General features: G+C 44.3%; 1 protein-coding gene across 2 annotated transcripts in view; it reads right to left on the minus strand.

The window, feature by feature from the left end:
* Nucleotides 1-547: 547 nt before the first annotated feature.
* The window catches only part of gabrb2a (gamma-aminobutyric acid type A receptor subunit beta2a), a 38,249-nt gene continuing 10,877 nt past the window's right edge, over nucleotides 548-27,919 (minus strand). The window contains exons 4-10 of one of the 2 annotated variants that reach the window (XM_076291737.1): nucleotides 27,139-27,359; nucleotides 18,409-18,491; nucleotides 11,173-11,310; nucleotides 10,424-10,576; nucleotides 7,913-8,157; nucleotides 7,134-7,274; nucleotides 548-913 (exon numbers count right to left, since the gene is read on the minus strand). In XM_076291737.1, the coding sequence (XP_076147852.1) occupies nucleotides 548-913; nucleotides 7,134-7,274; nucleotides 7,913-8,157; nucleotides 10,424-10,576; nucleotides 11,173-11,310; nucleotides 18,409-18,491; nucleotides 27,139-27,359 (1,347 nt within the window). The remainder of the gene's footprint in view (nucleotides 914-7,133; nucleotides 7,275-7,912; nucleotides 8,158-10,423; nucleotides 10,577-11,172; nucleotides 11,311-18,408; nucleotides 18,492-27,138; nucleotides 27,360-27,919) is intronic. The other variant, XM_076291738.1, reaches the window with a different exon arrangement.

Genomic DNA, 27,919 nt, shown 5'->3' on the forward strand with positions numbered 1-27,919 from the left:
GTATACTAACCCGAAAAACAAAGTTTTAAAAGTATATGCAAACACAAGCATAAATATTTGAACCACAGAATATGCTACGAATGACAAATATACGTGATATACTGGAACTCTGGAACAGGCTTTGCAATATCGCATGTCTTTAAAATCTCTCTTTCCACACTATCTACGCGCTCCGTCAGTCATTCCAGCATTCTCAGGATAAATTCCGTTAATCCCAACTCCTGCTGTCAGATCCTTCTTCCAAAGGGTCTTTCCTCCCTCATCGTTGTTGTTTTCATTGTTTTGATTTCTCATAATTATTGTCATTTTTTAAACAATAAGCAAAAAAAAAACAAAAACAAAACAAAACAAAAACAAAAAAGGGGAAAAAGAAAAAGAAAACGTCAGTGCACTGTTCTTTTTCGTTTTTCCTTTTGTTGCATCCCCCGGCCACACCACACACACACACACCCACACACAAACACACACACCCACACACACATACATACATACACACACACACAATTTCTCAGTTCAGCCCCAAACCGCACAACTCCTCCTACTCCTCTTAGTGGACGTAGTAAAGCCAGTAGACTACGTTGAAGAAGGAGAAGACAGTGGGGAAGATCATCCGAGACCACTTGTCGATGGAGTTGACGTCGGACAGGTCGGGGATGTTGACCTTGAGCTGGGAGGCCCGTCGGCGCAGGCGGCTCTTCTTGGTGGCATGGCGCTCCAGCGCGCTGTGCCCGTAGTTCTGGCGTGCCAGCGCGGCACGGCGGTACTGCAGGGTGGAGCTGTCGTACGCCAGCATGGTGCTGCGGGGGTCAACGCCGCCGCCGCCTCCGCCGCCCAGCGCGCGCGACAGGTCGGACGACACCATCTCGTTCTTCATCTCCAGGGTGCCGAGCAGGATGTTGTCGTCCGGGTTCATCTAGAGGGCCAGAGAGAGAGAGAGAGAGGTGGAAATGGAGAAAGAGAGAGCCAGAAATAAAGAGGCAAAGAGAGAAAGAGTGACAAGGAGAGATGGATAGAAAGAGATACAATGAGAGAGAACAAAAGAGAGAGAGAGAGAGAGAACAAGAGAGAGGGAGAGAGAGAAACAGAGGCAGAGGGCACCGTGGGTGTTGTGCTAGATGGGTCTTTTGTGGCAAATTTAGTCATCGCCTGTGGACTGATGGGTGTCTGTCTGAAAGTGTTTCTTTGGCTTTGTACTTTATACAAGTGTGACAGCATTTTATACTCAATTTTTAAATTTCACTACCAGACTGTTGAGGAAATATCTGCAGAGTAGGAGTCTGTCGTTCATAGAATCAGACTATCTTGAATGTGATTACATGTTAGAAACACAGTGTATATAAAGTATACATAAAAGTATAATAGTGTTAAGATAACTAAAGTGCAAAACCCTAAGGAATTAAAGGATAATTCTAATAATTGACCTAAAGTGTGTTGAAACATGATAGCGAGTGTGAACATATGTCTCATAGCTTACCTCGGCTTGTCCCCTGCACTCAGAAATCTGCCGCTATTAGCCAATGCTACCAACAGTGTTTCGTTGTGGTGCCTCGGGCATCGGCCTAGCCATGCAAATAAATCACTGTTTTACACCATTTACGAGGCTCAAAGTAGCTCCATACTTCATTTGTGGACTTCCGAGGGCCTTGACATTTAAAACGAGACATGGAGAACTTTTAAAAAGCACTGGTAGATTATTTACAAGACGATTTATACAGACAGTACCTTAAGGCAGTGTTTCCCAAACTTTTTTTCTGGCGACCCACTTTTTTAAAATGACAGACCATCGCGACCCATTTCACTTCAAATCTACCCTGCAACCACCAATATTGTTTTAGGCCACAGGTTCTCCAACTTTTCTATGCCTCCCCCAACCATACATTGCTATAGGATCCCTGCTTTGAACACGGTTGTGTTGCATTTTGAGCACCATCAGCGTAAAAAGTTGGAAATGACTACTGAAAAGATACGTTTTAATGCGCATCCGAGAGTAGGGGAAATTTTCGCATTTTGTGCAGTCGTAATTCGTCAGCATAGCTGTTCCTGTATTTCAAAAAAAAAATGTTGTAGGCTACGTTGCGTTGCAGACAAATGGGTCCATAACACTGTGGACGTCAATTCCAATGTAAACAGCAAATAACTCAAGTCGTTATATTGTATTGTTGTATTATATTATATTGTATAGTCGTTATATCAGAACAAGAGGCGTTTGCGCAATAGCCGGAAGAATGCGCCTTTACTTTGGAGTTAGCGAGGTAGAAAACGAGAGGAATAGTGTTTAAAATGCCCATTTAAATTGTAGACTATAATGCACTGTTGTGCATTTTAAATCAGAAATAAGAATGTGAGGAGGTTGCTATTAACTTTAAAGATTGCATCTGCAATCGAAACTGTATGCAAATTGTATGGCCTTATGTCCGGTCTATGGATGTCTGCTTTAGTTGACAGCGCGGTCACTAGATTTTAATCGGGAAAGTTGAGGAGGTGGTATCTATTAATGTTTGTGCAAATAGGCGGATTCATGTCCCTTGCAGTTTGCAACTGCGAGGTACATGGCAGGTGCCACACAGAACGGTTTCATTTTGAGAGGTAGATATCCATGCTGGCACCCCCTCTGCGATGCGTTCGTCCCCCAGTTTCATGCGCCAGTTTCATGAGCTTTTATGACAAAACCGTGACTGTGGTAGTTAACAATCTACACCCTAATAGAAAAATGTTAGCTTTCCTGGTATCAAATGACAAATGGTATCAGTTAGGCCTATAACACAACATAAATTGTGCTGGCGACCCAAATAAAATCTCCTGCGACCCACCCGTGGGTCGCGACCCAGACTTTGGGAAACACTGCCTTAAGGAATTTTACCGTCCGACGCCATCTTGAATTTAGTCAACACTCGAAAATATCATGCCCAAAGTTATCAATCCAGATCAAGCAGGATTTATTAAGGGAAGATACTCCACGGACAACATTAGAAGGTTGCTGAACATTACTAATTACTTAAAGGTGAATCAAAGGCCTTCTCTGCTTCTATCTTTGGATGCAGAGAAGGTCTTCGACAGAGTTGAGTGGAACTTCCTCATTAGTGTATTGCATAAATGAAATATGGGAGATGACTTTATTGAATGGATCAAGGCAATCTACCAAGCTCCAAAAGCAGCAGTTATAACTAATGGTTTGACATCTGTTCCGTTCAACTTGATGAGAGGTACGAGACAAGGGTGTCCACTGTCAAGCTCATTGTTTGCAATAGTGATTGAGACATTAGCAACATCTGCACGAGATAATATCAACATAAAAGGAGTACACATTGGCAAAGACGATCATAAATGATCTTTATATGCTGATGATATAGTCTTATATATTGAGCAACCAGAAAATTCCTTACCACACTTATATAGCACAATTGAACAATTTGGAAAATTCTCTGGATATAAGATAAATGACAATAAATCCAATGCATGTCTCTTACATACCCAACAGAAGAAATGCAGAAAATTTTACCCTTTTAAATGGTCACCAGAAGGTTTCAAATATCTAGGAGTACACTTCACACCACAACTAGTTGATTTATTTAAAAAAAATTACATTCCCCTTAGTAATGACATTAACAGCGATCTATGTAGATGGGCCAAACTACCTTTATCTCTTTTAGGGAGGATAAATGTCATCAGGATGAATATCCTTCCGAGACTGAATTTTCTCTTTCAAAATGAACCTTGCTACTTGTCTATAACATTCTTTAAAAAACTGAACAGTCACATTTCAAAATTTATATGGTCCAATAAGAAAACAAGAATTAAACTAATGACCCTGATGAAACCTGAACCCATGGGTGGTCTAGGTCTCCCCAATTTCCAACACTATTACTGGTCAGCCTAACTGAGAAACATACTATCATGGTCATTGGGAAGACCAGACTCTCATTGGGTACAAATAGAAGCAGGATATGTTGACCCAATACCTTTACACTCTCTCATATTTATCAAACATTTAAAAAAAAAAAAAAAAAACATGGGGCAATATTTTACTGTTGTAATCACATTATCTGTTTGGCGAGACTGTTTAAGAAAGTTTGGCACTGCTAAATTAATTTCTGTATACTCACCTATCCATCAAAATCCTAAGAAAATACTTGCATTTAACTGATTGATGGAGACAATTGGGGATAAATCAACTCAAAGACATGTTTCATAAAAACTGGAAATTCAAAACATTTCAAGAACTAAGTTCAGAATTTAATTTGCCTAACTCAGATTTTCTCAAATACATGCAAATCCAGAGCACTATAAAATCGCTTATTAAAGAAAACAAGTTACATTTCGAACTGACTGAATTGGAAGAGAACCTAATAACACCATCTACTATTAGAGGCCAAATTAGCAAACCGTACGACATTTTAAATCAGAAATGCACTTCTAAAGACCTGGGAAACTGACTTATCCATGAAATTTGAAGATAATAATTGGCAAAATATATGTGATAGAATTTTCTTCCCATTTACTAGCAACAAGATTAAAGAAACACATTTCAAATTCATTCATAAACTCTACCTTACTCCTATGAAAATTTATAAAATCTCTAAAGAAAACTCACCAAACTGCCCAAGATGCAAAATCAAAGAAGGTACATTTTTGCACATGTTCTGGCACTGCGACAAATTGAACAATTTCTGGAAAATGATTCATTCATTCACAAAAGCTGTTGGAACTAGAATTTGAGATGTCCCCATGCGTCTATTTACTCAATGACATAAGCAGCCGCCATTTGGACCAAATGAAATGCAGATTGTTGATTTCCATCACACACTTTGCAAAGAAATGTATTCTTCTCTGGTGGAAAAACGAGCTTGCACCAACATTCAGTATGTTTATAGAACAGATCTCTCAATTTCTTCCCCTAGAAAAGATAACACTTGAAAGTCACAATAAGGGTGACCTATTTCATGACCTTTGGAATCCACTACTTTCCCACCTGGAAAAGCAGGTCATATGAGAAATATCTATTCTACACACTCCAGTGTGATTATAATGGGGTGAAGTTTTTTTTTTTTGTGCCTGAATGGGTAACTAGCTGCCGGCGTGCGGTTTCCAACCCTCACTCCGCAGGGAGGAGCCCAGGTAGGAGCTGGACACGCAGCGACCGAGACCTCTGGCTGTTGGAGTGGGCACGCTTGGGGGGCTAGATGGCTTAACTTTGTCTATGATGTGTCGGTAATGTAAAATAAATTAGAACTAGTTCGTTACTGTGATTTGTCAACGCACTGGTTATCTAAGTATTGGTAATGTTTTTTTTTTTTTTACATTATTCTTTTTTTCTTCTTTTCCTTTTTTTTTAATTGCTGTTGTCCTTTTTTATTAATATTATTTCCCCTTCTTGTGTATTAGTGAGAGTGGCATAGGTGTGTGTGTGAGTGTGTGTGCGTGTGAGTGTGCGTGCAGAGATGACTCAATAAGGATGCACATGTGTGTGTGTGTGTGTGTGTGTGTGTGTAGAGGATGAGGGTGTGATGTGGATGTAGAGCACTTGTTTATAAAAACTGTTCATGAGATCCATTGAAATTTTTAATGTACATTTGTAAATTAACTCTTCTGTGATCGATTGAAAATAAAAAGATGTAAAAGAATTTAGTCACGATAAGTCGAGCGACCAGTATAAATGAACAGGTATGATAAGGGGTCAGATTCCAAAAATAATTCCGTGGAAATGCATGGATTCCAGTTGCTGCTACTGGAAGCAACCGGAATCCATGCTTTTCCACTGAATTATTTTTGGAATCTGATCCCTTATCATACCTGTTAATTCGTACTCGTCGCTCGACTTATCGTGACTAAATTCAAGATGGCGTCGAACGGTAAAATTCCTTAAGGTACTGTCTGTATAAATCGTCTTGCAAATAAACTACCAGTGCTTTTTCAAAGTTCTCCATGTCTCGTTTTAAATGTCAAGGCCCTCGGAAGTCCACAAATGAAGTATGGAGCTACTTTGAGCCTCGTAAATGGTGTAAAACAGTGATTTATTTGCATGGCTAGGCCGATGCCCGAGGCACCACAACGAAACACTGTTGGTAGCATTGGCTAATAGCGGCAGATTTCTGAGTGCAGGGGACAAGCCGAGGTAAGCTATGAGACATATGTTCACACTCGCTATCATGTTTCAACACACTTTAGGTCAATATCACACCTGAATTCTCCTTTAAGAAGAGTAAATTAACCTCAATATACTTTACACACTTTACAGTTAAACATTGTCAGTTGCATCATTAATAAATACAATACACTTTGCAAACCCAGCAAAATCAAGCAATTCAATGGAAAAAAGTCATAACTCATTTCCGAATTTCAACCATGGTCTTGGTTAAAATTCTTTCTGCATGTAAATAGCCAGGTAAATAAAGGCAAATCAAAAGGAAATAAAGAAATCATGAGGAGCGGTAAAAAACTGGAGAGGTCGACAGTGACGAGCAGCTAAGCATAGATGGAGGAAAGGAGAGGTTCAAGGTGAAGTACAGGAGGGAGGAAGAGGACCGTGGAGGAGGAAGAGGCCTCTAATCTGTTGCCAGTGATGCTAGAAACAACCACAAACCTTCACAACATCATGCAGTCTGCTGAGTCACTCGCTATGGCTTTGGCTTGAAACGCTTGGCTAGACTAGCCTAGGACAACTACTGTACATCGTCCAAGCATCAAGGCTAATTTCTGTTTTGTACGCTAGCTACATAACACTTGCTCAATTACTGTTGGGGGGAGAAAAAAAGACAATAAGAAAGAAAATAGCACGTGTCGTCATCGAGTAAGATAACCAAGACAAAAAAAAAAAGAAGTCATCTAGAGGCTCTAGGCTTTTAAGACTAAGCTGGCAGAAAAGGGGTCGGAGGGAGACTAGAGTCAGGTGCAAACCGTGATCAAAGCAAGGGAGAAACAGAATGGTGAAAAAACAATGATGGTAGCCAGGAAATCCATTCATTCCAAAAAAGGAAAAAAAGAGGAGGGGTTGGGAAAGAAAACCAAAAAATAGCGTTGAGCTCTTTTGTTTTTATTTGCTTTGGACTGGGTATTGATGCAGATCCATCACACAGTCCTTCTTTTCTATTGTTTTTTTTAAATTTTTTTGTTACTTCCAGCCAAGTGATAAGTACCTTATTTCTTTGCTCGCCTAGTCCTAATGCCGCGTCCTCTGCAAAGATCGGATCCCACATCGAGTCATATGCGTCAATTTCCCTCTGTTTCATTCGGGCATACAGAGCATCGTCTCTCTGAACTACATTTCCCATCAACCACTGCAAGCACACAAAATCATCAGGGTTACTTCGAAAACGGGAGCTTGCAACACTCAGAGATACAGAGAGAGAGAGAGAGAGAGAGAGAGAGAGAGAGGAAGAGAGAGAAGAGAGAAAAAGGATTTGGCACATCTAACTTATAAAACTAAATAAGATTATGACGGGAGGCGGTTTAAACGCTGCCAGCCATGTTGTGTTTTTTTTTCTGTTTTCTCTTTTTTTCTTTTCTTTTTTTGGGGGGAGGTTCGCTCTGTGAAAGCTTGCCCTTGGAAAGAGACAGTGGGAACAAGCCCAGTGTACCGTACATCTCAGTAAATGAATGGTCACCACTTTCCGACTTTCCACCACCATTCACAGGGCAAAATAAGTACTGTGTCAGAATACATTTCCATTCCACAGTGGTTGCCTTACAGAACCAGAGTGGAAGCCTACTGCGGAAATAACATTAAAAAGAGAACAGAGCCAGGAGAGCATCCAGTGCTGTGGAGCCACCAAGAGTCAGCAACCTGGAAGCGAAACTGTTACTGTTAATGGCAATTTTAAGAAATTAGAGTACATCTTAGTGTGGGCATGTTTGTTTTGTGTGTGTGTGTGTGTGTGTGTGTGTGTGTGTGTGTGTGTGTGTGCCGAGGCAGTACCTTGTTGGGGTCAGGCCTCATCTTCTCATTGTTGGCCAAGGCAGCTTTTTCCGCTGCCTTCTTCTGCCTTTGCGGCCCCCGTCCGAAGAAGATGTAGTTGACGAAGGCGTACTCCAGCAGGGCCAAGAATACGAAGACAAAGCAGCCCATCAGGTACATGTCAATGGCCTTCACATAGGGGATCTTGGGAAGGGTCTCCCTCAAATGTGTGTTGATGGTAGTCATGGTGAGCACCGTGGTGATACCTGGAAACCAACAATACCACCCACCATGAATGACATCATCTTCACATCACAGCCTACATCGCTCAAATTCTAGAACAGACCGGCCTAAATCCTGCCGCAAACCATCAAACTGGAGGCCATCCAGTTTAAACAGAGGCTGTTCCCTGATATCTAATACAGGAATTGTGCAGAATAGAGAGAGCCTTTGTGCGCATTTAAACAGTCTTAAATACATGCAATTTGTTCAAGTGAATATGACCATTTCCATGCTTTATTATAAACATATTAAGGCCCTTATAGACCACTGGACATTAATCCACTTAACAGCATTTCTCTCTGTTTGCACTCCTGCCCCGGCGGAAGGACCAGTGTGCATTGCTACACACAAACGTCTCATCTGGGATGTACACTACCACAAATATTAGGATAAATCTTTAATTATGATCACATGCTTTAATATCTAGCTTCCTTGTTCTATCCCTTTTCTTGTCGTCATCATTGTTGCTGTAACCGTGGTGATCTCCAACCATGCAGTATTAGTCACAGCAGAATTCACCTGCCTTTTGCATTATATTATTTTTTTTCCCCCGTTGCGTTTGTTTTTCCTAGTCATCTGCATGCACAATCTGTATTTGGTCAAATTCACACGTATAATAAATCACCCCAGTCAGGCACACTTAGGTCTTTGGCGTTCAAAGGCCTTCAATGCCATTAGTCGCTGGCTCTGTTGCGCTCCATTATCCTATACGGTTGGCCCGCCATAACTGGCCCACAGCTGGGCCAAGACTGGTCGGTGATGGGCTCTGCAAGGGCTGGTGTGGATCTTTAGAGCAAAGCTCACCCCGTGCAGAGAGAGGGAGCAGAGGATGCTATGAAACACTCACTCAAGCAGATGGCCTCACAGAGAGAGCAGGAGGCAGAGAGAGAAAGAGAAGAGAAGAGAAGAGAAAAGAGAAAGAGAACTATTTAGAGTATGAAAGGGAGGGTGAGAGAAGAGAGAGAAGGATGAACAGAAAATGAGTTGCACTTGGTAAAAGGAGGGGTAAACGGATCATGCAAAACGAAAGGAGCACGAACACCCATGATCAACAGTGAAACACAGAGACAGATGCAAGACACTACAAGGTGCCAAGTGAAAAGGGGAGACGCTAAGAATGGTAAACAAAGAGGAGGAAAACGGAGATAGAGATGGAAGGGTTGCAGAGAGAGAGTCACAGAGTGATAAAGACACACGGCTCAATCTCCAGCACCATCATTAGTCACCCACTTTATCTTCCTTTCAGGTGAATTAGAGTCAGAGAAAATGCGTGGGCCCCTCACGGTAAGAGCCAGGGACCCATTAAGCAGGAGGGAACAAATCAGCCCCTGGCATCGGGGTTACGTTTGGGGGTTACGTTTGTCATAGAAACCAGCAGCGATACATCACCACGGATCAGCCACGTCTCCCCGCTCGCCCAAACCAGATTGGAGGAGGCAGTGTTTGTCAGCCTGGTCCCATGGTTTGTCACAGCGAGAGCTACAGACAGCGAGCGCCATTAGGAGGAAACCCCAGCTAGTCTGTCTGGCGGCACCGGGAGCCTGGGAGGGGCATGAGTGAGCCACGCTGCAGCAGCAGCACTTTGCATTGATTATGTGAGTGACAGGCAGACGGCCCAATTAGGGAGCAGCCTGCCCACTCCGATCTCGACATGTCCCGGGTACTTAAGGGCCTTGATGAGACATCCCCTCTCAAGAGTGATGTCAGAGCGGATCGCAGAAGGCAGCTGCATATGGGCCGGGTTTGGCCCGCGTGCGGCGTGGATCTGGCAGACTCCGCTCCAGCGCGGGCAGCTTGCCGGGATATGACAGGTCACTAAGCTAACCACACTGTTCTGCTTCTGAGTCCTCACTTCAGAGCTGCTAGCTGCTGTGCTGCACTGATGACAAATAAACACCACCAAACTGGTCTTGCAGCAGGGAACGTCTGAATGTACATATTTGAATTTAAATATCGTCATGTATATCTGGCTAGATGTGCATGACAATGAATATCTGCAGACAACAATGTACAGATTCGGTCTAACTGAGAGAGCTCAGAATCTCAGCACATATTCCAACACAAGACAGCGAAGGCAAGTGGTGCTTACAGTATATGCTCAAGACCAATGCATGAAATTAAATAAATTATTCCAAATGAAACTTAGAAAATACTCTTTTTACAAAGTGTAAAAGTCTACTCTTGCTCCAAAAAAACTAGGCGTAGTTACATATTCAACACTGGAATAATTTCCAGTGGGTATGAGCCCACCTAAGGCGACTCTGGCAGCCGAGGCGTCGTAGTTGATCCAGAAGGAGACCCAGGAGAGGATGGTGATCAGGATGGAGGGCATGTACGTCTGCAGGATGAAGTAGCCGATGTTCCTCTTCAGCTTGAAGCTCAGTGACAGTCGAGGGTAGGAGCCTGTGCAGAGAGAGGGGGCTAAATTAGTGAGAGCTAACACAGCTAACACTTAAAAGAACAATGGAGAATCTAGACATGATTTTCTTTGTCTCCTTCAGAACAAGTTTTATGTTTGTGCTGCAGTCTGATTGTTTGTATAAAAAGAAATGAGTAAATGGCATTGTGTATTTCATAAATTCAAAGACAGACTGCCTGCACCACTACTCTAGAAAGGGACCTTCAGTGACCTGCCAAGTTAAACAACTGTGAAATAAAAACAAGACAATCAACAAAAGATGAATAGCAATAGATACAATAATTGGCTCGGTAACAACTCAAATATGCTGCCATTGGCAATGACTATTCATATTTAGAATTATTTAATTTAAATGAACAATGTTAATGTTACCATACAGTGCAACAACTTTAACATAGTGATAAGCACTAGCAGCAGTGATAAGTGCTAATGGAAGACATAGTTCATTCATTTGACTTTTACTGTATGTAGGAGTCATTAATCATTCAGAGCTGGGGCTCCAGTGTGCTGGGTGCTGGGGGGGGGGGGGGGGCAAGTGAGAGGAAGAGAGAGAGAAAAGAGTTCTGAAGCCCTAGCGCACCGGTGGAGAACACCACGTTCTTGGAGATGAGCTTGTAGTCCACGATGGAGAACTGTGGCAGCTCGATTCTCTCCACCCCAGAGACGGCGCCGTCCCCGCCTCTCCAGTAGAACTCGATGTCGTCCGTGGTGTAGCCATCTGTCAAGAGAACCAGACACAACGGGCCCGTCAACGTTCCCCCTGTCCACATATGGCGGAGAACGGGGAGGGGATATGCTGTGGAGATGAGAGCCTCTGGGGACAGAGTACCGGAACCGTGGTTCCGTGGAGATATTTCATATCTACCAAGCGTATCACACAGCCCAAGCACGGGATGACATAACGTCTTAAATGTCAAAAGCCGGACTATTAATATTGATGAGCGAAACACAGGAATTAAAAAGTAATGGGAGATTTCTCCCTCTTCCCCCACCCAACCCCCGCCAACGCAACAACACAGGCAAACATTCTGTAGCAGAGCGAGTTGCCGGGGGAGGATGGGAACAGAGAGGGGTGTGTGTACAGTATGTGTGTATGTATGTGTGTGTGTGTGTGTGTATGTGTATGTGTGTGTGTGTGTATGTGTGTGTGTATGTGTGTGTGTGTGTATGTGTGTGTGTGTGTGTGTGTGTGTGTGTGTGTATGTGTATGTGTGTGTGTATGTGTGTGTGTGTGTGTATGTGTATGTGTGTGTGCGTTTGACTCGGGAGCGAGCGTGCGTGGCGCTCGGAGGAGCAGCGCGACCGCAGCGATTCCCTCTCAGTCTGCACCAGCTAGTCTGCTGGAGCCTCGTAATGAGAGCCAGTGACCTATTTAGTGCGATGAATAATTAACGGGCCAAGCCTGCCGCTTTTCCACACGTTTAAGATAGTTATCTCTGCCTGGCTAAGCCATCCAGGTAGCATCAGCAGCGGACAGAAGCAGCCCCCCCCCCTCTGCTGGGTAGTAGTGGTGGGGGGGATGGAGGGATGGGGGGGGGGGGGGTGCCGGAGGTGGAGTGTATGGATAACTTAACCCCTGCAGGGTCCTCACTAGTAATGTTTAATTAAAGGTACTCCAAAGGAAACCACGGAGAGGAATTTCCAAGGCATGGAGACCCACACACACGCACACACAGGCGCGTGGGGCGTGTGCACATGCGCACACACGTGTGCAAATGAAAGAAAAAAACACATGCATGTATGTTACACCTACAAATGTAAAAACTTCCCACGATGGTAATACAAATCTGCAAAAAAACAAACATAAAAAAACATCATGTAGTTAAGGCCAAGCAGAAAAGGCCAGATGCCAGATATTGTTATTGTCAATTTTCAAACATAAAAATTGTTATCACCGTCACTGCATTCTACAGCTTAGCTGGAATGGAATAACTGTAATGTGCCATGATTGTGTCGTCACCAGTTTGGTATTGGAGAACTGATCAACAATGGGACTGGCTTTAGCAAGACTAGATAGTCTACTACCAGCAGGCCTTAAGGAAGTTCAGCCTAACCAACATTGGATAGGTTGAAAGGACAAAGATTCTCTTGGATTACAAATCTGAGTGATTTTTTTGTCCCCATCATACATCTACAATATAAGGCCAGAGCCCTAATGGCACATGTGCTCAACTGTAGTCTTTTAATAGGCCAAAATACTAAGTGGCCTATTGAATCTTTAATATTGATGTAAAACTAAAATGTCATCAGGAAACTTAAACAGTACCCCCTCTCAAAGGGAGCACAAGAATTCTTGAATTTCCCCTTGGGGATCAATAAAGTATCTATCTATCTATCTATCTAAGAGATCTAAGCATAAAAGTTTGAGAAAAAAAAACTTTTGAGCTTTTCCAGCAATACCGAATGTGAAAAAGTAAGTAGTAGCATTACCGGTATATGGTCAATTCTTGGGAGTCATTTCTCAAGAATGGCTTAAATCTTCAATCTTCAACGTATTCTACAAAACACAGATGTGCATTTGCGTACACATAAACGTACACATTTGTATGATGTTTGTGGGAAGTTATTAGGTCTGTGGCTGTAACACACATGCTCAAGCAGGCACACTGAGGAGTCCTCGTCCCCACACAGGCATACAGTCTGTCTGGACTGCTGTCTCAGGGTCTTGGAGTGGAACAAGAGAGATAGATGGGCAGGGCTGGGCTTATGAAGCAGTCTCCTTCCTGTGTGTGTGTGTGTGTGTGTGTGTGTGTGTGTGTGTGTGTGTGTGTGTGTGTGTGTGTACATGTACGTGTGTATGTTGTATGTATGTATGTATGTATGTATGTATGTTTGTGTGTATGTGTGTACGTGTGTATGTTATATGTATGTATGTATGTATGTTTTTATGTATGCGAGTGTGTGTGTGTGTGTGTGTGTGTGTGTGTGTGTGTGTTTTGTTTCTCTGCGTGTGCGCGCACACGCCTTTACTCTTGTTCCATTAACTCCTATTATCACTGAGCCACTGCCTTTGCCAGAGAAAAGTCATGTGACTGATTTATGTCAACATGGCTTCTGTGTGCCACACTTTGAAGGTGGCTTCCGCTCAGTGCTCGGGTGCAGCCACTGATTAAATCTTCAAGGAAAAAAGCGAGAGAGAGAGAAAAACAAGAAAATGGAGAAGGGGGGAAAAAGACAGAAAAACATGAAGAATCCCGACACCAACTCCCACAGCATCAGAGCCTGGCTGAGTGAAAAGGGGAGATTACGCTCTTATTATCCCAGGAATCTTGTGGTGCTTCTGAGTCATGTCAATTAAAAATGTATCAAGTATCAAGTTCAAGAGGGAGAGGCGAGTCCAGGAGAGGAGAAAAGAGGAGAGGAGACACAAGGAGAGGAGCAGAGGGGAGAGGAGAGCAAGGAGAGGTTAGGAGAAGAGAGGAGAGGAGAAGAGATGAGAAGATATGAGAAGAGATTAAAGGAGAGGTGAGGAGAGGAGAAGAGATGAGTTAAGAGATGAGAGACGAGGAGAAGAGAGGAGAAGAGAAGAAGAGAGAAGAGGAGAATCGATGAGATGAGAGGTGAGAAGAAGAGATGAGATGAGATGAGAGGAGAATAGATGAGAGGAGACAAGAAGAGAGGAGAGGAGAAGAGAAGAGAGGAGAGAAGAGGAGAAAAGATGAGAGGAGAGGAGAGGAGAAGAGGAGAGGAGAAAAGATGAGAGGAGAGGAGAGGAGAAAAGATAAGAAGAGAGGAGAAGGAAGCTGCAGGCTCATTAAACGAGAACAGTGATGGCTGCCAGCGAGTGGTGCTGAGTGTCGGGCATTGCAATCAAGCCCTGAGATTTTTCAGAAACGCCAGACGTGCACATGGTTGTGCAATGTGGAGCAGAGCTTGGATACAGTATGTGCATGTGTATGTATGTGTGCTGTGTATTCACATGCACACTTGTTCATGTATTTGTATGAGTGCATGTGTGTGTGTGTGTGTGTGTGTGTGTGTGTGTGTGTGTGTGTTTTGGCAGTGCCGAAAGACTATGGGTGTATGTGTGATACTATTAGGGCAGATGTGTGTATGTGTGTGTGTGTGTGTGTGTGTGTGAGTAAATGTGTTTTTTGTGTTTGTTTGTGTGTGCGTGCATGTGTGTGTGCAGACGTGTTTCTCTCTCTGTGTGTGTGTGTGTGTGTGTGTGTGTACACCCATGGAGAGTGTGTGTGAGAGAGAGATATCAGTGAGGAATTAGACAGCAGAATAAAAAAGGTTGCTCTTTAAAGAAGGAAGAGACAGCCAGGGCAGTCTCAACTACAGGAGAATGGAACACAGAGCATGAGAACAAGAGAATGGAACACAGAGCATGAGAACAAGAAAATGGAAAGACTCAGCGGAGTGAATGAAAGGATAGAACAAGAAATAAGGCAAAAGAAAGAAGAATGTAAAAGAGATTGAATGATTGTATGAAACAGATGAGAACTGTGAAGGAGCTGGCTAAAGAAGCAAGAGGTAGAGAATAAGAGCAACAACTAAGAAGAAAAGATTGGCAGAGAAAGGCACAGAGGGAGAGAGTGACAGATAGAGGAAGAGAGAGAGAGACAGAGAGGCAGAGGGGGATGAGAATGATGAAAGGAATAAGATAGAGAGAGAGAAAGACAGAGAGGCTGACAGAAAATGCAAGAATACTATAAGGACAGACACATAGGGAAAGACTGACAGAGAGAGAGAGAGAGAGAGAGAGAGCAAGAGAGATGGAAAGAGAAAGAATGAGAATGACAGAGAGAGAGAATGCAGAGAAGACAGAAAGATGAAAGGAAAATGACTGAAAAAGTCAAAGAGGCAGCAAGAGTAAAAGAGAAATAGAAGGAGGGAGACATCAAGAAGAGAGAGAGAGAGTTTAAGAATGGTAGAGAGAGAGGAGTGAAGGGAAGAGAGAGCGAGAGCAAGAGATAGAAAGAAAGTGAGAGACAGATAAATAGATAGAGATAGAGCGAGAGAGAGAGAGAGAGAGCGAGAGAGAGGCCCAATGAGCACAATGGCAGGGGAGTAAGTGAGTGAGAGAGAGAGACGGGATTGATGGAGAGAGAGATCGAGTGAGTGAGAGAGAGAGAGAGATGGAGTGGGAGAGAGAGAGAGAGAGAGAGAGAGCGAGGGGTGGGGGGCAGTAGGCCCATCCTGACCGGTGCTGTTCTTTTAGCGCTCCTGGCAACAGTGTGATCAAACGGCACAGCTGATGCCCCGCCTCCGCCCGACATCACAGCCTCTAATCCATGACTCTGAAGCCCCGCCTCCACCGCACATCACAGCCTCTAATCCATGACTCCGGGGACGCAGATAAAACATGGAGAGGACCTCTCATTTCGCTCCACCAACTTTCATTTTTTATTAGAAGAATCTCCCTCCCCCTTCCCTTTCTTCCCCCCCCTGCCTCTCCTTCTTTCTTTTTTTTTTGCACTACACACAATTACTTACAATAATGGTGGAAAATCATGTGAAATTAAAAAAAAGAGAAATGCTATTCATCTTAATAGAGATGGTTGATTTGGGGCCTTTTGGGAGGCGGGTAATTGCCTAATTTATCTGCACCATAAGTGACTGCTTGAAATGTGATCACTGATGGTTGAGAGCCACACAACGTTTGAATTGAAAAAATAAAACAGAAGCAATATTTCATTCCATATACTGTATGACACCGCAGAAAGGACCATATAATTTGTACAGGACTATGTGAGAGAGCAGGGTTGTCTGTATAATGTAAAGAAGAGAAGAGTAGATGAGAGAAGAGTAAAGAAGAAAGAAGAGTACTACAAAGCCAAAGAGCAGTATCCGCAAAATCGCCAAACTGAGAAAAACAGCTTTTTGTGTTTTTCTTACACCGAGTATAAGCATCAAATTATATTCAACAACAAGGGGTATAATTAGATCGATCAAAGTGAGGTGAATATTAAACATTTAGTTTTTTGACATTTAGGCAAAATTTGGTAGTTTTATAGGCTATACTGCGCTTTGCCTTTGCATTGCTGCTTATACTTACATGGCCATACAATAACATTTTGCAATAAGTGTAGCAAGTGATCATAATCACTCAGTTTTTATATTAATTGAGGAGGTACTTACTACATTTTTAGTGAAGATATGCTGCTTGATGCCTTAACAATGGCACAACTCTGTCATTTATAAACATTTATGTAAAAATGGAACAAAATCAATCGGGTATTCTTGTAGACTTTCATGTCAAGCAATATTGCATTTCTGCACACCAAACCCTAACCTTTGACACCTTTGCACACTGCTGCTTATATTTGTCAAAGTATATGTTAATTACTTTTTGTAAAATCTGACTGACTATTTTGAATATGATACTTTCACTGGCATTTAATATTGTGAGACTGTATCATGATTGACACCTAATGTGTGTGTGAGTGTGAATGGTAGTGTGCATTTTTAGAAGAAAGTCTAGGGCCTTTTTTTAGTCCCAGTCTGTCCCTGTGCACGCATCACACACACACACACACACACACACACACACACACACACACACAGACACACACACACACACACACACACAGACACTTCCACATTCTTGTTGTTTGTCACACTTTCACATGGTTATCAATTCAGGGAAATTGTCTGGGCTTCGAGCTAACAGACAGTAACGCCAGTCATCAGGACTGTCAGTCCTGGAGAACCTTTGATAAAGTGATAGCTTTGTTTATTTCATGCCTTAATTAATCATATCCAATTAGAATAAGGGCAGGTAAACCAAGGCAGAATGCAGTAATGGCAAGTGAAATCGAGGCAGTAAGGGCAGATATTGCACTCTGCCTTGGTTTCACTCTACTTTTCTATACAAACTGCAAACTAAAAATGTAAATTTAGCTAAGAAATTTATTAGGTAGCCATATGCCATTTTAACAGATTGAAGAGCAGATCATGTACTTCTTATTTGTGCAAAAAAAGTGAAGATACTGCTCTTAGCCTTTGTAGGACAGAGTAGTAGAGAAGAAAAGAGTAGATGAGAGAAGAGGAGAGAAGTGGAGAAGAGAAGAAAAGAGAAGAGACATAATGGTAACAGGACTAGGAAGCGTAAAATAATGAAAGAAAAGTAAAAGAGATTGAAGAGAAAAAGTAGTGAGAGGACAGAGAGGGAGTGGAGTAAAGAGAGAGAAGGAGATTAGGACAGTGTGATGAGGAACAAGAGGAACAAAAGGAGGAGAGGAAGAGGAGGAGGAGAGGAAGAAAAGTAGAGAGAGGACAGAGGGGGAGTGGAGTAAAGAGAGAGAAGGAGATTAGGACAGTGTGAGGAGGAACAAGAGGAACAAAAGGAGGAGAGGAAGAGGAGGAGGAGGAGGAGAGGAAGAAAAGTAGAGAGAGGACAGAGGGGGAGTGGAGTAAAGAGAGAGAAGGAGATTAGGACAGTTTGAGGAGGAACAAGAGGAACAAAAGGAGGAGAGGAAGAGGAGGAGGAGGAGGAGAGGAAGAAAAGTAGAGAGAGGACAGAGAGGGAGTGGAGTAAAGAGAGAGAAGGAGATTAGGACTGTTTGAGGAGGAACAAGAGGAACAAAAGGAGAGGGAGAGGAGGAGGAGGAGGAGGAGAGGAAGAAAAGTAGAGAGAGGACAGAGAGAAAAGTGAGAGGAGAGGTGGAGAAAAGGGGATAGGAGAGAGAGAGAGAGACAGAGCGATGAGAAGTGAAGAAAGAGAGAAGAGGAAGAGGAGGAGGAGGAGGAGGAGGAGGAGGAGAGAAGAGGACACAGGGAGGCTATTGAGATACCTGTCCACTCCAGACTGGGGAGTGGGGTGGGGGAGTGTGGGGGAGGGTCTGAGGGCGGTCTGCTGGCTACTCACAGCTCTCTATTTCCAGGGTGCAGTTCTGCTCATCCAGAGGATATCGGCGCAGGTCCATCATACAGGCTGCCGTGGTGGTGATCCTGCCGAGGGGGGGGGGGGGTAGTGTGGATTAAGCCAGGCATTCTCAAGGACACAGGAGACACATGCATGCACAATGTACTCACACACACACGCTAGGACACACACATGCTCACAAAAGCATGAAATACACACATAGCCATACACACACACACACACACACACACACACACACACACAAACACACACACACTTATCCTAGTTATAGACACATACACACAGAAACATTTGGTTATACATACACAAGCACACATCCACACACACATGCTCCCACACTGTTCACACACACACACACACACACACACACACACACACACACACACACACACACACACACACACCCTAGTTATAGACACATACACACAGAAACATTTAGCTATACATATACAAAGCCAAAGCTTAACTAAACTAAAGCTTTAAGTTAAAAAAGGTCTTCGTCTAAAGAGTCAAGTGAAACAGAGGAGAATATCCAACAGGACTGGACACATAAAGCAGTGGGGTCCTCGGGATTGGGCCTCTGGTATGCCTGTTTAAAAATGACATAACGTAGGACTAGTGGATTATATATTGAATGTTTTGTTATATGGCCATTTTTCCTCCCTGAGAACCATGCTATGGCTGGACCACTACATACAAAGAGACCCTTCCACTGCAAGCAACCCTGCTCTCATCTCTGACAAATGGCTCAGTACTTCATCAAGGATTGATAAAGAAAATGGCTTGAATAAGCATCATGAGTCCATCTACTCAGTACACACACACACACACACACACACACACACGCTGAGGGGTGGGGCTGGAGCTAATTAAGCTAGGCAAAACAAGCATGCTTCCCTGGGACGCCATTTCTCCTCACACACACAGACACACACACAGACACAGACACAGACACACACACACACACACACACACACACACACACACACACACACACACACACACACACACACACACACACACACACACACACACAAATAAATAAATAAAAATGTAAAATTAAATATGAGGTTCCTGAATCTAAAATTTAATAGGTTTTCGCCTGAACTTTACTATGGCGCGAATTCTTCTTCAAGACTGCATATCATCAATAATTAAGGACGCAAGTTAATTTGAAATCCTCTCACATGAAATATCCCGCTCCCCCAGAGGCCCTCTCCTGGTGAGGCGAAAGTTCGGAGGGAGACTTTAAAACATGCTCGCTCTCTCTCTTTCTCTCTGTCTCTGTCTCTCTCTCTCTCGGCTGCTCGCTCTCTCTTTCTCTCTCTCTCGGCTGCTCGCTCTCTCTCTCTCTCTCTCTTTCTCTCTCTCTCTCTCTCTTTCTCTCGGCTGCTCGCTCTTTCTCTCTCTCTCTCTCTCTCTCTTTCTCTCGGCTGCTCGCTCTTTCTCTCTCTCTCTCTCTTTCTCTCGGCTGCTCGCTCTTTCTCTCTCTCTCTCTCTCTTTCTCTCGGCTGCTCGCTCTTTCTCTGTCTCTCTCGGCTGCTTGCTTACTCGCGCACCAGGTCCCTATTACGTAACAGGCCCGTTAGTGGACCCAAGGAACCGCGGGACCGGAGGGAGATGGGCACTGTCCAAGTTCGCCCCTTCACAAGCACTCGTCAAGCAGCAGCGGCAGCGGCGGTAGCACCAGGCGCCAGAGCCCATTCACCCGCCATTCTGGCTCCAGGCTCCATCCTCATCCACCACTCAATAATCACAGTTGCACAGGAAGCGCTGGGGAAATGTGGAAATCAGGCCAAGATGGCAGGGGTAAAAATAACAGCCTATTTATAGGTGCCGATGACGGCGTCATCATCATCATCATCATCATCATCACGGAGATTGGTAGCTGCTAGAAAGACAGCTGATGGAGCGAGTCTCACGGTGCTCTCACAGGTCCATATCACCTGTGGTGGTGTTCAAGAGGCAACAGGACTCCCCACTATCCCCAAAATACGGAACAAATACAGAAACAAGCCAATCACAACCACATTTTGTACAAAGGAAACCAAAATGCTTTTCTGAAAATACATGTGAAATGTGAAACAGCTAAAAACAACCGAATGATTAGCTACGACAGCAAAGAGCAAGTCAGATAGACACAGGCAGAGAGAGAGAGACCCTGCCTCTCCCCTCCCACTACAAAAACATGCCTAGCACCCAGCCAGCCTCTCGCTCTCTCTCCGTAGCCGTAGAAACAGCAGCAGCTGCTGCTAGCGGAGGTAGCAGGAGGGGCAGAGGCAGAAGCACACGTCCCCGCCTGCCTCCTCTCTCAGCTGGTCACGATATTGCTCTCTCCTCTTTTCTCCTCTCTTCACTCTCTTCTCCTCTCCTCTCTCCATTCCCCTATCTCTCTCCTCTCCCCTCTCTCTCTCCTCCTCTCTTCTCTCTCTCTCCTCTCCCCTCTCTCTCTCCTCCTCTCTTCTCTCTCTCTCCTCTCCCCTCTCTTCTCCTCATTCTCTCTCCTCTCCTCTCTCCTCTCTTCTCCTCATTCTCTCTCCTCTCCTCTCCTCTCCCCTCTCTTCTCCTCATTCTCTCTACTCTCTCTCTCCTCTTTTCTCCTCATTCTCTCTCCTCTCCCCTCTCTCTTCTCTTCTCCTCATTCTCTTTCCTCTCCTCTCTCCTCTATCTCTCTCTCCTCTCCCCTCTCTTCTCCTCATTCTCTTTCCTCTCCTCTCTCCTCTATCTCTCTCTCCTCTCCCTTCCTGGCCTCCTGCTTACTGGCTGAGAGGTATCAGTTTTCAGAGAAAGGATCTGGGTATGGTCCAGCAGTCAGGAAGTCTATACGATCTTAATGGGCTCAATGGTACCTTTTTACTCTGCACCATGCATTCTCTCTCTCTCTCTCTCTCTCTCTCTCTCTCTCTCTCTCTCTCTCTCTCTCTGCTCTGCTGACCGTCTGGTCCTCTCCTGCCTGACCCATGCTCGGGCTGCCACACTGTTTTTCTCTTAAGCATATTGCAGCACAGGGGTGGGGTGGAGGTTCGGGTCAGTGAGAATCAAATGCTCACTGTGCGTGTGTGTGCGTGTGTGTGCGTGGGTGTGTGTGTTTGTGTGTGAGAGAGAGAGAGGTAAAAGAGAGAGAGAGAGAGTCTCTGTTTGGATTTGCATATCCCCAGACTGGTTTCAAAACTAATGGGAACACCACCACTATAATGTCCCCCCCCCACACACACACCTCTACTTCTCTCTCCCTCCCTCTTTGTCTCTGCTCTCTATCTCTCTCCCTCATTCTCTCTCTCCTTCTCTCTCCTACTCTCTCTCTCTCTCATTCTCTCTCCTTCTCTCTCTCTCTCTCCCTCCTCCTCGCTCACGGTTCATGTGAGGCTTGGCTCTGGACCCCTGGGCGTGATGTGCACCTTTATTCCCAATGACCTTGTTTACTGAGGCTTGTGCTGCAACACACCACAAAGGTCTCCTGACTAAATTTCATTAGGAGGGAGCGCATTTGAGCTCAAAGAGAGAGAGAGAGAGAGAGAGAGAGAGAGAGAGAGAGAGAGTGGGAAAGAGGGAGAGAAAAACAACAGGAGAGGCACATTGTGACAGAACATTACTCCGAGCTACAGCAATCTCCAGTGGAGTGAATTACCAACAACGGCAGGTAAGGCCATCCTTTATGAGGAGAGTCATAATATCCACAGCCATACAACAGATGCAAATCTGCCCTCATAAATATACATTGAATATGAATTTTTAACACTGTCACAGCTTACATGGCTGAGGAATGGGCAGGGTGTCATTTGCGCTGGCACCTAAAACTGGAACTGGCGTGTTCATAGGATGGGGAGCCGGCTGTGGAGTGCAGTGGTTCGGAAACGAAAAACAGCCAGGAAACGAAAAAAGCTAAAGTCTTTCACACAAAGGTCATGGCGGACTGAGAAAGTCATGCATTCGGGAAAACCATGTTTCAGATGGTCAAATATTGTGTCTGGCAACATGTCACAATATCAAATATCACTGACTCAACACGCTCTCCAAAAACAAAACTCTCACTGTCTGTCTCACCCTCCCTTCCTCCCTCTCTCTTTTCCTCCCTCTCTCTTTTCCTCCCTCACGCTTTCTCTTCCTCTCTCTCTTTCACACACACACACACAGAAATGAGCCACAACATTTTTGACTTAAAACCAATGTCAAATAATACTGAGTTGACGACTGCTGACAGGGAGAGACAAAAAGAGAGGGAGAGGGGGAGAGAGAGAGAGAGAGAGAAAGAAAGAAAAAGAGAGAAACAAACAAACAAAAACAATCATTGATTTAAAAACTAAAGCCCTTTGCCTTGAGGTGGTCTCAGTAAGCCCCCTATTGACAAGACATGCGATAAAAAGGGAACGTCGAGGGGTATTGAATTCCCTCCTGCTCCCCTCAGCGGATCTCCCCACACGTAGCGACGCCTGTCATCATCCACACACTATTTTGAACGCCTCTGTGGTGTTCTCCCTCCTCGACAAAAGAAGATGGCCTCCTTAATGGCGTAAGAATATGGTATTACACAAAAGGAGTTTGCGAAGGGGGGGTCTAAAAATAGCCACTGCTTTCGCACTTGCTTGGGCTTGTCTTTGGACGTCCAAATCAAAGCGAGCCAACACGCTTATCCCCAGATGAATCTTTAATGGTTGCGCCTTCTCTCCCCCCTGTTTCCCTCTCTCAATGCAAAATCCTCTCAGAGGCATAATAATTAAAAAAATCTGTGCAATTATCTGTACAGAATCAAAACTTTCTGAATCAATATTCAATAAAATTGTCTTTCATCTTCCATCTCACACATGTGAAATCTCTTCCTTGTCCACAACAAGCATGCACACAAGCATCATTGACTTCTCTCAAAAAAACTAACACAAAATAGATAGGTATTCAACACAGATTGGACATACTCTCAATCACCCACACACACACAGACACACACACACACAGACACACACACACACACACAAAGAACCGATAAAAACAGACCAAACACCCACTGATAAAACATCCATAGCCACACATCTCATCTCCAGTACTGGCCATCTAAGTAAGTGGGCACTCAGTGAGTGAGTGTGTGTGTGTGTGTGTGTGTGTGTGTGAGAGAGATCCGCCTGGCCCCGGCTGCAGTCCCAGTCCCTGTCCCTGCTCCTGGGCTCCTGTAGGCCTGAGTGCCCGGCCGCTGCATGGCGAGGGCTGGATGGATAATCAGATCTGCCTGCCTCTCGCTGATAGCCCGGCTGCGCTCTAACTGACAGTTGGGAACACTGTTGTAATTTTCTGCCTCTCCTGGTAATCGAAGGCCCAGCTTTGGCAGGCTTACGGGAAGGGGAGGAGGAGGGTTGGGAAGGAGGGTGGGGGGTGGTGGGAGGGTTACGGGGTGTTGGAATGGTGCGTACTGGTAAGGAATGCAGACTACCCCACCCCTCCCCCTGTCTTTGCTCTATCCTTCCTTTTTTTACCCCTCCCCCTGTCTTTCCTCTATCCTTCCTTTTTTCCCCCCCTTCTCTCCATCCTCCTCCACCAGCCCCACCGACTCAGAATCCACTCTTCACCCTTTCAGCACACATGCCAGTGTTGACCGACACAACCCCAGCTGAGTGCTCTAATACACTCCTGTCCCCGTACGCACACACACACACACACACACACACACACACATCTCTGCCTCCCACTCTCCCCTTCCTCAGAGTTCTCCTCCACCCCGTAAAAGCATGCCTTGTGGCTGGGGCAGCCCCCCCCCCCCCCCCAAACCCGCTGCACGCAAGAGTTAGCTCTTGAATTGCAAAAAATAAATAAATAAATAAATAATAATTAAAAAATGGGAAAAGAAAAGAAAAAACCAGGGCATCCTACGGGGCCCCGCACTGTCAAGCGTGCTGTTGACTGAAAGGGGACAGAACACCAATTCTCAGAGTGACCTCTCCCGGTGGCGGCAGCGTTCCGCGTACACCAGAGTGGAGCGGAACAAGGAACGTGGAACTGCTGTCTGGGTGCCTCACGTCAGCCCTTGCTTCCAAGCACCCTGTACCCCCCCCCCCTTCATCAGTGCACCCCGTTTCCTGCCATTCTCTCGTTATGTAAAAATATACATGTTGGCTTATGTAATTGGCCACTTACATAATGAAGCGTTAGAAATTACATTTATTGATTTTTTGCAGCATAACAACGCCGATTTATCTGTGGCTCTGCAGATTCCTACATTTTTAGAGCATTCTGATGGGGAAAGCTGACAGGCTCGGAGAAAGGAGGAAAAAAGTGATGCAGCGATACTGAGCGATGGAATTAGCAACGATAATCTCACGCCCCTAAATATAGACATGATGTGGTCTCGTTTGAACAGATACAATATACTGACGGGTATACACACAAACACACACATACACACACACACACACACACACATAGACACACGTCTCCCACACACACACACACACAAGTTTCCCACACACACACACACACAGACACACGCATGCATGCTAATGCACACACACACACGTCTCCCACACACACGTTTCCCACACACATACACACATGCCCCCCCCCACACGTTTTCCACAGACACATACGCCCCCCCCCCCCCCAACACACACACAGACACACACATGCGCGCTTAAGCACACACACACACACATTCGCACCTACATGGGCACACTGAGTCCATTTTATTCAATCACTCACTCACAAATAACAGGACTTCTTTCTCTCTTTCACTGTGCAACTAACCCCATCCACACTGGCCATAAATCACTGCCAAATGGCAGATATTGATCACACATACTGTACCTCTTACTTGGAGACAAATGGCAGATATTGATCACACATACTGTACCTCTTACTTGGAGACAAATGGCAGATATTGATCACACATACTGTACCTCTTACTTGATCACACATACTGTACCTCTTACTTGATCACACATACTGTACCTCTTACTTGATCACACATACTGTACCTCTTACTTGATCACACATACTGTACCTCTTACTTGATCACACATACTGTACCTCTTACTTGATCACACATACTGTGCCTCTTACTGTACCTCTTACTTGATCACACATACTGTACCTCTTACTTGATCACACATACTGTACCTCTTACTTGATCACACATACTGCACCTCTTACTTGATCACACATACTGCACCTCTTACTTGATCACACATACTGCACCTCTTACTTGATCACACATACTGCACCTCTTACTTGATCACACATACTGTACCTCTTACTTGATCACACATACTGTACCTCTTACTTGATCACACATACTGTACCTCTTACTTGATCACACATACTGTACCTCTTACTTGATCACACATACTGTACCTCTTACTTGATCACACATACTGTACCTCTTACTTGATCACACATACTGCACCTCTTACTTGATCACACATACTGTACCTCTTACTTGATCACACATACTGTACCTCTTACTTGATCACACATACTGTACCTCTTACTTGATCACACATACTGTACCTCTTACTTGATCACACATACTGTGCCTCTTACTTGATCACACATACTGTGCCTCTTACTTGATCACACATACTGTACCTCTTACTTGATCACACATACTGTGCCTCTTACTTGATCACACATACTGTGCCTCTTACTTGGAGACAAATGGCAGATATTGATCACACATACTGTACCTCTTACTTGATCACACATACTGTGCCTCTTACTTGATCACACATACTGTGCCTCTTACTTGATCACACATACTGTACCTCTTACTTGATCACACATACTGTACCTCTTACTTGATCACACATACTGTACCTCTTACTTGATCACACATACTGTACCTCTTACTTGATCACACATACTGCACCTCTTACTTGATCACACATACTGCACCTCTTACTTGATCACACATACTGTACCTCTTACTTGATCACACATACTGTACCTCTTACTTGATCACACATACTGTACCTCTTACTTGATCACACATACTGTACCTCTTACTTGATCACACATACTGTACCTCTTACTTGATCACACATACTGTACCTCTTACTTGATCACACATACTGTACCTCTTACTTGATCACACATACTGTACCTCTTACTTGATCACACATACTGTGCCTCTTACTTGATCACACATACTGTACCTCTTACTTGATCACACATACTGTACCTCTTACTTGATCACACATACTGTACCTCTTACTTGATCACACATACTGTACCTCTTACTTGATCACACATACTGCACCTCTTACTTGATCACACATACTGCACCTCTTACTTGATCACACATACTGCACCTCTTACTTGATCACACATACTGTACCTCTTACTTGATCACACATACTGTACCTCTTACTTGATCACACATACTGTGCCTCTTACTTGATCACACATACTGTACCTCTTACTTGATCACACATACTGTACCTCTTACTTGATCACACATACTGTACCTCTTACTTGATCACACATACTGTACCTCTTACTTGATCACACATACTGTACCTCTTACTTGATCACACATACTGTACCTCTTACTTGATCACACATACTGTACCTCTTACTTGATCACACATACTGTACCTCTTACTTGATCACACATACTGTACCTCTTACTTGATCACACATACTGTACCTCTTACTTGATCACACATACTGCACCTCTTACTTGGAGACAATAAAGACGTCAAAAATTCCAGCCACTTTTTTTTTTTTTTTTACCTCAATCCATAAAGCACTGTTCCATCTGGATGTAGCCGAATCATCCTGTTCTTGACCGTGACTCCATGCACAAAGGACTTCTTGTCGTTGAGGAAGTAAGTGTCCGGGACCCAGAGCTGGTCGGCCACGCGGTTATCTAGTGTGAGGTTGAGAGGAATCTCGGTGTAAGACAAACGCTTGTCTCGCCATGCTTGCTGGAAGTACATGGTCAAGGTGTAGTCCTGAGGAAATAGAAAAACAGTTTGTGTAAAAAACTGGAAAGTTCACGAGGATGTCGATGCTGCTTGGGGAGTTTACAGCATCTGGCAGCTTGATTGTAACCACACATTTCTACGTCTATGGTCTTCTGGCAGCTTGATTGTAACCACACATTTCTACTTCTATGGTCATTTGGAGTCAAATTGATCCTCTTTACAGACCAAGAACATAACATTCACCAGCGGCCAGCGCTGGAAAATCACAAGTATATTTAAGTATAAGTATATATACTTTTTTGATCCCGTGAGGGAAATTTGGTCTCTGCATTTAACCCAATCGGTGAATTAGTGAAATTGTACACATTGTAACAGCACACAGTGAACACACAGTGAGGTGAAGCACACACTAATCCCGGCGCAGTGAGCTGCCTGCTACAGCGGCGCTCGGGAGCAGTGAGGGGTTAGGTGCCTTGCTCAAGGGCACTTCAGCCGTACCTACTGGTGGGGGCTCGAACTGGCAACCCTCCAGTTACAAGTCCAGAGTGCTAACCAGTGGGCCACGGCTGCCCTACAGAGGGATTTAC

The sequence above is a fragment of the Alosa pseudoharengus genome, unplaced genomic scaffold (assembly GCF_046254945.1).
Source record: "Alosa pseudoharengus isolate Yale_2024_CS ecotype anadromous, Long Island Sound unplaced genomic scaffold, YU_APseudo_1.1 YU_APseudo_1.1_scf_19, whole genome shotgun sequence".
Classification (NCBI taxonomy): domain Eukaryota; kingdom Metazoa; phylum Chordata; class Actinopteri; order Clupeiformes; family Clupeidae; genus Alosa; species Alosa pseudoharengus.